The following is a 14,471-nucleotide window of genomic DNA, read 5'->3' as shown; positions in this document are numbered from 1 at the left end:
CACCGAGCACAGACAACGCAGACGAGAAGTCATTCTAAGCTCTAAATACTGTGACCACCCATCCGAGCTCCAGGGGTCACATAGCCAGGGTGGGAGGAGGTAACTAGGTTGCCTAAAAGTTGGGGAGGGGGGACTTGTCCCCCCTGTCCCTTCCATTGTTTGCTCCTATGTCTGTAGCAAGCGAGCACTGCTCCTTTTTGATGTTGTACTGAGCTATGCGCATGCGTGGCACTTCAGAATTACTGCACTGGTCACAATAAGTTGGATGTCTTCTGCTCTTCACCTAAATCATATCAAAAAGCTAAAGGGATGTTGAGAATCAAGAGAAAAGGTTACGTCGGGATCTGGTCGTTCCAAGTTATAATTGCAATGGTCTGTGCACAAAGGTAAGTGATTTCCCATAAGGGGGGCATTCACTTGAATGGAGCATAGTGTTACCGGGAGCTGGGATGACATATGTATGTTGTTTTGTGTTTACTGTCTTTTAGTGCCAATGATCCCAGCAATATGTCCCTGGTTAAGGAGACCGTTGATAGACTCTTGAAAGGCTATGACATCCGTCTGAGGCCAGATTTTGGAGGTAAATTGCCTGGTTAAGCTGCCGTCTGTAGTTTTTATTCCTAATTTGTGCTGCAGGTGAAATGATAAAGCTGCCATGTCCATCTAACTGAAGCAAACTTACATCCTTCCCATCCGCTGCACTGTTATTCTCCCTAGGAAAACATGCACCATGCATAGTGTATTGTTATTAATATCTCTCTGATCAGTCCCATGTAATCCCGTCTAGATTAGCATTTCTATGGACATTGCCTTCTGTTTCCACCTTTCATCCCTGTTAGTATTAATAGAGCCTATTAATGTTATTATCTGAGACTGTAGGACTTTGAAGGAGTTTCAATGCAGCTGTAATATTGGCCATGTTGTAAGCAGATGCCAGTATAAGCATGTGGGCTATAGATATATTCACGTAGAATGTCATATACAATGTATTTATATATTTATGGATGTATATTTCTAATGTCAGAGCTTTGCATGCCCATGGGATAGAATGAGTAGCTGTAGCACATTCCTCAATCGATAGCTTCGGCAGGCAGGAAGGAGTTAAGTTCTTCGAGTTCTCACTGTGGACCTTACTGTTGGCTTACAGGTCCTCCTGTGGCCGTCGGCATGAACATAGATATCGCTAGTATAGACATGGTATCAGAAGTCAACATGGTAAGTCGTTTTCTTTTCCCCTATGTATGAGAATAAGGGTCAATGTCTTTTTCGGGATATCCTCTGTGACCCATAAAGCTGTTGGATACAGATAAAATATGATGGTGCTTAATACAAGTGACCAAAGCTTTTTCCTATACGTATCAATGTCCCCTTGGATGTCATGTCTACACTGTAACATATTAGTTCATCATGGCTTAGCTGAGCCCCCACTGACAGTCAATGATTGCAGACACTAGAGAAGGAAGAATCGATTTGCCAGGTCTGTGGTTTGCAGCGGATCGGGTTGGAGCGTTCTTAAAGATTTGCTCATCTCTCACAGTTACTTTCGGTGTATATAGTAGCTGGTGACCACTTAGTTGAAATTCAAGAAGCAGCTTTTGACTTGCTGACTTCATGCAATAGCATCCCCTGCTGACACATGTGTTGCACTGCAGATCACAGACAAATTAGCTTTCAATCCCAGTCCCTGTTACTCTATTAGTACAGACGCCTCTAGTAAAGGACTTGGAGAAGTTTACGGAGAAGTTTACAATTTTATATTTTTTCCCCCAGTTTTTATGACATATCCCAGCCCATTACTTCTGACTTTTGGGTAACAGGTACAGATCGAGCAGCACAGTTTGGCTGTTATGTATCACATCCTAATATCACGGCGCAGTGAAATGCCTCTCATTTAACCTGTTAAATGCTGGATCGATAGCAGAACTGTTTTACCTGATCCGTGCGTTGGTGTGCCACAGCTCCCTACACAAATGCTAAATAAAGCATATAAATGTATATACGTGTGTACAGACAAATAGATAGCGACGGATAGGCAGATGATGTTGTAAAAATGAATTCATACGGGCTGCATCTCCAGAGATTCTTTGGCTGAATAGACATAATGACATCAATTTTCTCTTGCCGTTGGAACCGCAGAGACTATTTTGTGCATTTGATATATGCGTGAAGTTGCTCTGAATGACTTTGAGTTTATAATATTGTATCATTTTCATCTTAAAGAACACTCCAAGTCCGTTCGCTTTTAGGGCACATGGGGTTAACAAATGGTCTCTAGTGTGTTCTCATGCATGTTAACTACGTGTGATTGATTTCTTGGAGATTTCACAGATCATGTGATGTCATTAGTTCTTTCCTGGAGATTTCATTCCGGCACTAAAGCCAGAATATTCACTAAACATAACAATTGTTACCAAGCCAATGGGAATTGCTGTATGTAGTTGAAGAAAATCATCTGCAATGTCTCCCCCGATGGCTTCTTCTTCCTTTTACCAAGACACAGTATAAAGTTTTTTTTGTTTTTTTTTTAAAGAATTTTTATTCTTTAGTGCCTTATATTGTACTCAAAATGCAGGGGCAGGATATGTTCCACCAGGGCTTTGGATCCAGAGTAAGTAACACCACAGGAAGTTCACAGGAGCATGGAGATCTACCCCTAGCATCCATTGGCAGCAGTGCATGTTGCTAGGAAACCACCCAAGCACATGCAAAACTGAATTTAATGGTAAATAACGTTCATCTCAATACAATAGTCATTGTTTTAAAATAACAGCAAATATTTGCCATTAAATGGCGGCCATCCATTCAATTTCAACATTGTGTGAACAGAGCCTTTCTGTGTTTTCAATCCACTCCTGGTTTTGGTGGCAATATGAGGACCACAATACTGACTGAACTATACTGTGTGTGAACCCAGCCTTAGGCTATGTTCACACTGCGTATATGTCCGGCCGCATATTTTCGCGGCCGGACATATACGCGGTAAACTCCGGCCGGAGATTTACGCTACTTGGGGCTGGCTACGTACGGACCGCGAACTTACGCCAGTAGTCTACTTACGCTTCCCGAGCGCCCTACGTAGCGATCTAAAAGCGGTCTTTTACTTGGAAATCTTTGCTTAGCCCCCGACACCCCACAGAACCTTTTGGACAAAAAGCTGCAAAAATGAAGAAATCACCACTACGTACGGGACCGCATGTAACGCTACAGGTGTAAGTTACGGCATTTTCGTCCGCAAACAATGGTCTGGTTCATTTTTTACGGCGCCGCGTGCAATCCGGGCGTAAGTTCGTACGTAGTGTGAACTGTGCCGCTGTACATCGTATATTTTACATTATACGCAAACTACTTAAGTCTCCGGCCGCTTATTCACGGAACGCGCTACGGCCGGAAGCTTAAATAGTGTGAACATAGCCTTATACAGTATATAGTGGATTTACTCTTTGCAGTTCTTAGGGTGATAGCCGAAGTATACCACCGTTAAACTAAAAATAGGTAAAAAAAAATTATTATGGTGTAACTTTAAGTATATTAGAAATATTAATCCCCTTGATTCGTCAAATTAGTCCAACAACATTAATGTTATTGCCCAGCCCCATGTCTACAGTCTGGCAATGGCTGGGTTGGGGGTGGGAGGTGAATATGTATGGATTATCCCAATGCTATCTCCTCCTTACTTGAATATATTGGGACCTGAGCTTGAAATGTTGGGAGAATCCTTCAGGTAGAGCTAGTAATATTAAGATCTGGCCAGCAGCTGCGTTGAAGTCTAGGGTCAACCTCCCTAAGGGACATTCTTTAGGAGAAGATCCCAGAGCTTTGCTGCCTCTTGTGGTCGGTAAATGGAATTTCTTTGTGGACAGTATATCATTGGCTCAGGATCTTCCTGACCGTGGCCATAATCTTTGGACTATTTTTTTTTTTTTGGTTCTGGTTTTGTCTGTTGGTATAAAAAAAAATAAAAATAAAAAATTGGGACATAAACAAGGACATAATAAGCAAGTGTTACTTACTTTTCCCTGTGCCCCCTACATTACAGGCTCCAGGATCTTGGCCATAACTTATTTTCCCCTGAGTGCCGAAAATGCCTTACCCGGCTTATGGATTGCTGTACCAGTTGATCGGTGACTGCAGTGGTGTCCTGCCGTAGGTACTGATTGGCTGAGCGGGCACACCATCAGCTGAATCATGACGTTGCTGGACCTGGGGGGTAGTATCATGCATATTATTTAGATTAAGTAAATATTTTTCTTTTCAACGTTTTAAAATATTTCAGTTTTGTTAGTGAATATTTATCACCAAATACACAGTTTTGACCAAATGTGCTCCACATCTCTGTGAAAGTTCAATTCAGAAAGAGAACTGTTATATTAGAGTATCAACACAAAGGGGGACATTTATGAAAAAAAAATTTTTGTGCCGGCCTTAAAATGTCCCTGCAGCGGCAGAGCTCTGAGGATTTATGTAGAGGTGCAATGTCTCTACATAAATCCTCTGCATACTGGAGCTTGTCTGTGCACACAAAGTGTAACCTACGGCAGCTCAGACTCCCCGTTATGCCCCTTCTCGCCCCTCTGGCCCACTTGCAAATAAATTTATGCACAAGTGGGCCCTTTTCTGCAGAAAATGCCCACTGTGCAACATGATAAATGTCCCCCAAAGAGTTTAATTATTATAATTTATTTTTTATGCACCTTTGATTCCAGAGAGCTGTACTGATGATAAGGGCTTAACATACAGATTGTAACATAAAATCAAGCAAAAACTACATGTGAATACAAGTAATTGACAGACTGGTAAATAGGAAGACAGGACTATGCTCACAAGGGCCTAAAAGGGGTAAGGGGGTAGCTAGTCAAAGTATGGTGCAGAGTTATTGTGGGTTGAAGCGTAGTCAAAAGAGGTAGGTTTTCAAGTTGCTCTTAAAGGGCTTAATGGTGGGCAAGAGCCAGATGTGTTGGGAAAGTAAGTTCCAGAGTATGAGGGAAGCTCGGGCAATATGATGGGGGCAGTTGTGTGAGGTGTAGTCAAGGAGAGAGCACAAACAGAGGTCTTGTGAGGATCAGAGGTTGCGTGAGGAACAGTAGCAAGATATCAAGTCAGAGATGTGCGGAAAAGACAGGCTGTGATGACCTTGTATGTCATGGTTAACAATTAAAAATAATTGTTTGGGCAATGGGGAGCCAGTGAATGGATTGGAAGAGGGGATAAATAAGGCAGAAATAAATTAGTTGGGCAGAAGAGTTAAAGACTGGAGGAGAGCAAGGGTGTTAGATGGAAGACCAGAGAGGAGGATGCTACAGTGGCCCAAGTGAGAAATACATAGAGCATGTACCAGAAGTTTTGTTGAGTCTGGGTTGAGAAAAGAGAAGATTTGGGAAATATTTTTGAGGTGGAGGTGACAGGAGGTGGTCAGGGTCTGAATATGTGGTTTCAATGACAGAGTAGGGAGTCTCCAAGGCAGCATACTTGGGGGACAAGGGGCAGAGTGTAGCCATTAACTGTGATTGCCAGATTAGATGGTGGGGGGTAGAGTTAAAGGGGAAAAGATGATTAATTCTGTTTTATCTATGTTGAGTTTAGAAAGTGGAAGGAGAAGAAGAAGAAAGATACAATATAGCTGAGAGATACTCTGGGATCCTGGATAGCAGAGAGTTGACATCCAGACCAGAGAGATAGATTTGAGTGTCCTGAAGTGGTACTTGAAGCCGTGGGATTCTATGATGATGTGACTAAGACCAAAAGTATAGATTGAGAAGATAAGAGGCCTTTGGATGGAACTCTAATGTCAAGAATATTTATGATACATTATTGGGAATTGGGTGAATAAAATTTGCTAGGTAAAGAGTTGTGAATAAGTTATCTGGACCTAACTAATAATAAAATAACAAAAATACTATTCTAAGTAAATGCTTTCTAATCTTTGAAAATTATTTTATTGTATTTGGTTGCAATAATACGGGAGAAGCTGTGAACTTTTAACCTTGTGATATTATCATGTACAATTAAAACTGTTCATACAGTTTATCTTTACTATGAAGAGTTAACTTTGCATCTATTCTATGGGGGGCTCAGGCGCAGATAGGTCCGTTACGCCACACAATGAAACAGTGATAGTGAAAAACTGATGACATTGATTTAGTTAACATAGATCCTGCTTTGCTTTCTGATTGGCTTTACATGCTCCCACACCTACAATAGCTGTAAGCTGAATGTTCATTCAACTAAGGGCTGATAGGGGCCCAATAATAATTGTAAATGATCGCCGATCTGCTAGATCGGCGCTCGTTTACTGGGCCTATTACACGACCCGATAATTGTTTACCAAGGGATGCATGAACATCTTTACTGTCCTTGCAGCCCTTGCCTAAACTGTATACAGTACATTACCTGTCCAGGCTGCAGGGCTCCTCTTGCGGTCTGCTTCTCCCCGGGTCCCACACACTCCAGCTTCAGAGCGACCTGTCTCAGCTGACAGGCCACTCAGCCAGTCAATGGCCGCGGCGGTCCTGCCCTGTGATTGGCTGAGCCGTCTGTCGCTATTACATGTAGCGATGTGTGGTCTGCGCCCGAAACTTATAGGTCCAAACCTATATCAACGATCAGCTGATGATCGTTGTCATCGACTTATCATTTTGTTTATTACATGGAGTGATAATCGGCCAAATAGGGCCGATTCGGCCAATTATTGTTCCGTGTGGTAGTACCCTAAGACCTATTTATGCCATTGGTTAATGTGTTTGCAATGGAGACAGTAGGGGTAAGGTCATATAATGGAAAAAAAATGTGCTACTCCTCCTGTACATTACGTACATCTTATTTTGAATTTGAATTTGGTTAAAAACCAATTTGGTTAAAAACCAAACGACAGCAGCCTGGTAACACCAGGGTGGGAAGAGCCATTGGTTTAGGCCCTCCCCAGCCTAAATCTTACCAGCCTGCTGCCGCCCGGTCCAGGAGCGCCAATTTTGACGCTCCGGGACCACTGGCACCCGGCTCTTCCCAGTACCCCTGGTGGCATTGGGTACTGGGGTAATAATAGAGGGTTAGTGTTAGACGGCTTCCACTACTAAGTCTATAAAGTAAAGAAATAAAGACAAGACACAAGTTAAAAAAAAAATGTTATTCAAATAAAAACATTGACCATTTTATTAAAAAAATAACAACAAAAAAACGCTGGTCATCGACGTAGTCCATGGAATCCGATGTAATCCCCAGGATACCGATATCTGAAAAACAAAAAGGGAGAAACACACAAAAAACACACAAACAGGAGCACAACACCCATCATTGTGAGCGGTGTTGTGAACCTTACAGTATGCAGCATCTTTACAGATCGCTGCTTACAGTCTGGCCCCCAAGGGGTTAAGGGAGGATGTATTGCATCCCCCTTAACCCCTTGGGGGCCAGACTGATGTCAGACTGCACCCATCCCAGCAAGGAAGGGGTTAACTGACCCCCCCTTCCTTGCTGGGAGGGGTGCAGTGCTGGGGAGGGGGTGGGGAGAGCTCTATACTCACCGCGATGTGTCCTCTTCGCTGGTCCGCAGCACAATGAAGTGACTGTACTGCGGACCGGCTCATTATATGTGCGCTCAGCCGATCAGCCAATCAGCTGAGCGCACATATAATTCTAAATGTTTCTTCTAATAATGCTATTGTGATAACATAATTAGAAGAAACATTTGATGTTTTCATTAAAGTAAAGTGATGATTAGTACAGAAAGCTCTTTTGCCGGCAATATGAATTAACGGCTTATGGAGCTTCCTGTACTAATTAATATTTAATTAATAAAACACATTTTCGATGAAATAAATTCAGTTTCGTTGTTCAATAATTTAATTCTAACGAATCCATCATTGGGCAATTAAATATACTGTAAAAAAATAAATATATATATATATATATATATATAAATATACATTTATTTATATATATATTTATTTTAACAGTATATTTAATTGCAAAATGATGGATTAGTTTAAATTTAATTATTGAACAACGAAAGGCACTTTATTACAACGAAAATGTGTCTTATTATTTTAATAGATTAACCATGAGAGACATCGGCATTAGTGCAGAGGATCGCAAACCCCGGTAATAGCAATTCATGTAAACTGTGTTCCCTGCTTTCCCAGATGCATCCAGAGGTGTTTGCATCACTTTCTTAAGATTTTATTTGTTATTTTTAGTTGAACCAGATTTCCAAGTAAATGACCGTATGTTTTGAGCCGCATGTCTATTTTTTCCCACGGCCGTAGTTTCATCCGCACATTTACAGCCGCATAAAAAATACAGCCGCACAGTTACATAGTGTGAACCTAGCCTAAACCTGCAGCATATCTGAAACATACATTGTCATGTTGCGGTATGATACCAACATTGTAGATCTATTGTCTGACTTATACTGTTTGTTTTATTCAGGCAGCTTTAGATGAGATTTGTCATAGCTGGTGCTGTAATAGATTGCAGCTTTTATACATACAAGTCTGCAGCAATAACTTGTGTAAAAATACCATTAATCTATTGGCAGGAAATAAAGATGGCAGATTAGGCAGGATTCCTGCCAAGTACTTAAAACTCTTCCTGTTTTATCACTTGTTTTAAGACGAATGGCATTGAGGCAGGATAAGTATTCCTGAAATACTAGGTGAACCTATAATTTGTGTTGGTAGAATCTTTATCTATGTTTCACCATTCTCCTAGTCCAATACAATGGTACCTTGGTTCAGGGCTAACTTGAGAGCGTTTTGCAAGAAAAACTCACAGTTTTTCAAAATTATAACTTGTTTTAAGAGCATTGCTTTGGTTTAAGAGCTCCCTTTACTGGGTGGGAGGGGGAGTGGGGGAAGGGCATGTCTGCATAGCGGAGTCTACAGCCCTGTACTCTGACCCAGGAAGTCTCCCTCACCTTCCAAATCATGGCAGATCCACTTCATGCTGGGGGTTATATCAGGGGTCAGGACTGCGGAGGTAATCTCTTCAAGGCTATGTTCACACAATGTAAGGGACCGGCCGTTCCGTTCTCCCGGCCGGGTCACAGAACGGCCGGTCTCTGCCCGGATCATCTCGGCCGGTACGTAGGTCAGAGCTCTGATGCGGGTGCATCAATGCGCGCCCGCATCAGAACTTCCCAAAGCACACAGTGAAGCGAGCCACTCGCTTCACTGTGTGAACTGACAGAGTTTCCTACGGCCGCAATTCATTAAATTGACATGTCAGTTATTTGTGGCGCCGCACGCATCCTGGCCGGAGCATATACAATGTGTATACGCTCCGGCCAGGATCCCATAAAGAAACAGGCAATGTTTATAGGCTTTTATAGTACTTTTACGTAGTGTGAACATAGCCCAAAGTTGTAACCCCTCTTTTCTTGGACAGAGAGTGCTGCATTTATGTGTCCACATGTACCCTGCTCATTCCTTCATGCTCCCTGCAGTCTGTGTCAGCACCTTGTGTTTTCCATCCTCTCCATTCCTGCTATACGCTCAGCTATACACACTGCTGCTATAATGTGCGTGCACTCACACTCAGCCATTCACACTGCTGTAAATAAAGTTTCTCTCACTGTCCTCCTGCACAGCTCTGTGATTTTTACTTCCTGATTGGTCCATGCTGAACACTCACCCTCTTCCCCATTGCTGTCATGTGACCACACAGACCTCTGACAGCAGCCCTGCTTCTCTATTCTAGCCTGTTGTACTATGCTACTGCATTATGGGGATTTGCTGTTCCATCCTGTATCTACAAACTGCTGCTGTTTTTCAGGTTTAGGCTGCGTTCACACTACGTATATTTCAGTCAGTATATGTATATTTCAGTCAGTATTGCAACCAAAACCAGGAGTGGATTAAAAACACAGAAAGGATCTGTTCACACAATGTTGAAATTAAGTGGATGGCCGCCATTTAATGGCAAATATTTGCTGTTATTTTAGAACAACGGCTGTTGTTTTGAAATAAGGGCAGTTATTTACTGTCATATGGCGGCCATCCACTCAATTTCAACATTGTGTGAACAGATCCGTTCTGTGTTTTTAATCCACTCCTGGTTTTGGTTGCAATATGAGGACCACAATACTGACTGAAATATACATATACTGACTGAAATATACGTAGTGTGAATGCAACCTTATGCAGTATTACTGCAGTACTATACATTATACTCCACATGCTGATTGCTATACTGTGCAGTAACTTATAGGCTATTTTCACACTACGTAAGAGACGGCCGTTCCGTGATCCCGGCCATACTTAAGCACCGGCAGGATGATCTTTTGGCCGCGGAGCTCTGATGCGGGCGCATCAGCGTGCGCCCGCACCAGAGCTTCCCATAGCCCACAGTGAAGCAAGCGGCCAGAGCCGCTCGCTTCACTGTGTGAACTGACAGGTCTTTCTGCGGCCGCAATTCACTGAATTCCGGCCGCAGAAAACTGACCTGTCAGTTATTTGCGGCGCCGCATAGATCCCGGCCGGAGCGTATACGATGTGTGTACGCTCCGGCCAGGATCCCATTGAAAGTAAGGCTATGTTCTACCAAGCAAAACTACGGAGGGATTTAGATTACAAGCACAGTCCTGGAACCATACCCGTAATCCATTGCTCGTAGTCCAAGGCACCACTGTATTTAGAACACTATTGGCTTACAGTAAATCATAGGTTTTTATTGGTAAACCTTTACTTGTCAGAGAAAAATTTCTGTTTCCTAAATTCTTTACCATGTGTATAGTATCTTAATAGCTTGTGTGCAATAGAAGAGTAGGAAAATTAAATCTGCATGTTTACCTTGTAAGTTTCTCAGCACAATACAAAAAGGCCTATGTGTGTACTGATGGTCTGCGGGGAAATAGGAGGAGCAGTGATGATAACAGATACACTTTGGGGAAGTGATATCAATGTAGTAGCCTGCTAAACATATGTAATTGTTCATGAAAGGTAAACAGTGTCTGCAATGTGTTTCAATTACATGGGAACCCAAACATTGTAGCCTGTTATCTACATGAAATAAAGGGCCAGCGTCATATATATGTGGGCCCTTGGCACTAGAATCACATTAGACGCCCTTACAATACATCCTCATGCAGCAGCTTTGAGTATTACCGCACACTGGCACTTATATGTGTTACATGTTGAGTTTCCAGCAGATTTCACCTTTTACAGTGAAAGGTAAAAATCCATAGCATACTTGTTTTTCAACTTGTATTTTTACCACCACATGATTTTTTCACAGTTTTACTGCAAATTGCTGTGAACTTGTAATGCAGAATTAGAATTGCAAATACGCAATGTATGAATTCCTTATATCACAACTTTATTATGCTTTATAAAGTTCAACGTAATCCGTTCAACGTATCCATTTTTAATTAGTTACTTTTAATAGACAGAAAAACCTAGTCAACACTATTTTTCTGTACGTAAAAAAACTCCATCCGTTTCTTTTCTTTTTTTCTTTTAATGATGGAAGTCAATGGAAAAAACGATCCAAATGGACGACACACAATTGCATTTATCCCCCCCCCCCATGAAATGCATACGTTAAACGGATAGGAAAACCGCAGTGTGAATCTAGCCTAATAGCCTAACCCTGCCTTTTTTTTTTTTTGCACACGTGCCATCGGACAGAAATCACATGAATCACATAAAGGGTAGATTTATTAAACCAATCAGATTCAACCTTTCATTTTCCAAAGAGTCTGTGAGGAATGAAAAGTGAAATCTGATTGGTTGCTTGGGGCAACTGAGCCAGTTTCACTTTACACCATGTTTGATAAATCTTCTACTATTTCTTTTTTTTAAACATATAACATACAAAAAGCTCCATATTAATAAGAATGAGAGGGAGCTGTAATAAAGGTGCTCAATTAATTTTTCTACTGTTTTTGCTTTCCCTTATACTTCACACAATGTGGATATGCCCCTTATGGCCCCATATTGTAGATAGACCCCCCTTGTGCCCCCTATACTGTATGTATGTTTCCCATGGGGGTTCCACACTCACTTCTCTCACCACAATCAGTAGTCCTTACTTTCTCAGTGTTAAGCTTCTTAGTGCAGGAATTATGGTGTACTGATATTATGCTGCTTGTACCAAAACTGGATGCTTCAGGCTATCCTGTAGGCCTAAAGTAGCCTGTGGTTTCCTCATGTAGAAGACAGGGAACCAATGGCTCTGTTCCTTCATGGTTTTCATGCCATGTGTCCAGATTCCCAGGCAGGCCATCACATCCCTAGAAATTATGCCCTTGTGGCACCCTATGAGATCAAAATATTAATGACTGTTTAGTGATTTATTTATTCTTAGAAAACTTTGTTTTACAATGGGCTTTTTAGCCCATTACTTTTTTCCACTGAACAAGGTTGTGATGAAGAACCAGTAATAGGTTTGTTAGCAGGTTTCCTCTTTTACATTGGATTCGAAGTGCACTCCATGGTTGTGCAATCAAAGTGGGCTCCAAAATATGTCAATAAACTTGGTTTATTTCTAAATAAATTCCTATTCCTGGATGTTGGAATCAAAGCCTTGAAAAATCTTGGAACAGTGACAGGTTAATGGGCACCCAAGACTCATTGATGTGCGTGAGCTGTAAAAGTTAGCCTGTCTGGTCTGATATCACAGGAGAGCTAGTACAGAGCAAATCGCTTAAATAGGTAATGTCAGCTTGCTATGCATGGGACTGCACAGCCATAGATCAGTCAGTGCCCAATGCTAACCTCTGTCTATTTGCATTAGGCATGTGAATATTGGATGAGGGCTGGAACAATGGAAGTCTGATAAATTTTCTTTTACATCATGTAAATGACTGAGCGGTAGCTTATCTGAGGAAGCAATGACACTAGGGAAGAACACAAGCTAGTGTAGGAAGTGTGATGTTCTCTGCAATGTTCTTCTAGGGAACCCTAGGTCCTGACAAGTGGCTTCTAGTTTGACGTATTCAAACTACCTAATCATTGTTGTTGACCAAACCCTTGTGTGGCTTTTATTACAGTATATTTTATAGTAAGAAAAGGTTTAAATAATATAAGAAAAAGTAGAAGCTGTTGACTTAGCCTCCAAATTTTCCACATATCAATCTGTTTAAAATGATACTGTAGGCACCACAACCCACCCCAACCGCCGGTACTATTGTGTTGCTGCCTTGCTCATTCCATGCGCAGGTTCCGGGTCCATATAGCTCCTGGTGCCGTCAAGTTCATAAATACGATCTTTTAATCGAGAGGGGTGTTGCTAAGGGACCAGCATGTGCATGCCCTAGGCCGGCAGCACCTCTTTTTTCTTGCTGCCCGCCCCAGGAGCACAAGAAATAAGAAGAGGGGCCAGAAGCAAGAACAGAGAGGCGCTGCAGGCCTAGGGCACAGACATGCTAGGCCTTGTCTCAATGACAATTGACAATTCCTCAGAATTAAAACATTGTTTTTATGAAACGGACAGCACCAGGAGCTACAGTACATGGACCCCAGGTCCACACGTGGAATGACTACGGTAATGCAATGGTACCAGCGGTTTTGGGGAGGGAGGTGGAGTCGGGAGTGCCTATGGATTTACTTTAAGCACCACACGGTTTTCTGTAAAGACAAGTCTGATCCATGGAGAATGCACATATTCTGGTAGCAGATGACACAGGATGCCTTCAGAGGTCCTGGGAGGAGATGGATGGATGAAGTGAAGGGGGAAGGATGGAGTGTTTTTGATACACTAGATACCAGCAGACAGTGCACCAGGCTATGGAATCTGATTATAGAATCTCAGAGGGGTTCATCATGCGTATATCGTGTATCCTTTTACATAGGGACACTTAGGAGACCAATCACGTACCCCAGTGGCTCAATTTCTGTAATTAACGTGCATACAAATGATCATTGGATTTCTGAGGCCCTTCTCTTACATTTTTCATAGCTGCACATCCCTCATTTACATAGGGGGATGTATTCCCTTTTGGTGCTGTAACATCTCAGTGATCAACTAGCAAATAAGTGATTGATATGTTGGTTGGCCATAAGGTCTTTAAATGGAGCAATAATTCTCTCGTTCGACCCTTGTGAAAGGTTTTTAAGAAAATCTACACCACAGAGGAAGTAGTAATGCAGCACAATCCTATGCCCTTCCCCATTGTACTGTGTGAGTGAAGCCTCCAGTAGGTCCATGCTTCTGCCCAGGACACCAGACCTGATGAGATATTACTGTACAGTCACAGTGATTTGTAGAAACATGTATACTAAAATAATCATCATAAATGATGGTAATATAGCTAAATGAGTAATAAAGTCTATATAGTTAGTTAAGGTAACCACAAAAACTTACCTTGGTCCTTAAGTTTAGATGATAATAGTGGTTCTTTTGGTTTTCTTTCTTAAAGTCTCTTTAACCTATATCATATACAGTATAACATGTATTATGTTAACTTTTTTATATGTATTTATATTTGTATAATGCCAAATAGGGTGGATCATGACTCTATGTAGATAGTGAAGTTGTCG

The 14,471-nt window shown here is 41.8% G+C and overlaps 1 protein-coding gene across 2 annotated transcripts in view; it reads left to right on the top strand.

The window, feature by feature from the left end:
• Nucleotides 1–309: 309 nt before the first annotated feature.
• The window catches only part of GABRB2 (gamma-aminobutyric acid type A receptor subunit beta2), a 276,962-nt gene continuing 262,800 nt past the window's right edge, over nt 310–14,471 (top strand). For both annotated transcript variants that reach the window (XM_069954102.1, XM_069954100.1), the window contains exons 1-3: nt 310–386; nt 489–580; nt 1,148–1,215. In XM_069954102.1, the coding sequence (XP_069810203.1) occupies nt 310–386; nt 489–580; nt 1,148–1,215 (237 nt within the window). The remainder of the gene's footprint in view (nt 387–488; nt 581–1,147; nt 1,216–14,471) is intronic.

The sequence above is a fragment of the Dendropsophus ebraccatus genome, chromosome 1 (genome assembly GCF_027789765.1).
Source record: "Dendropsophus ebraccatus isolate aDenEbr1 chromosome 1, aDenEbr1.pat, whole genome shotgun sequence".
Classification (NCBI taxonomy): domain Eukaryota; kingdom Metazoa; phylum Chordata; class Amphibia; order Anura; family Hylidae; genus Dendropsophus; species Dendropsophus ebraccatus.
Note: the sequence above shows the minus strand (reverse complement) of the source record. Positions and strands in the feature narration are given on the sequence as shown.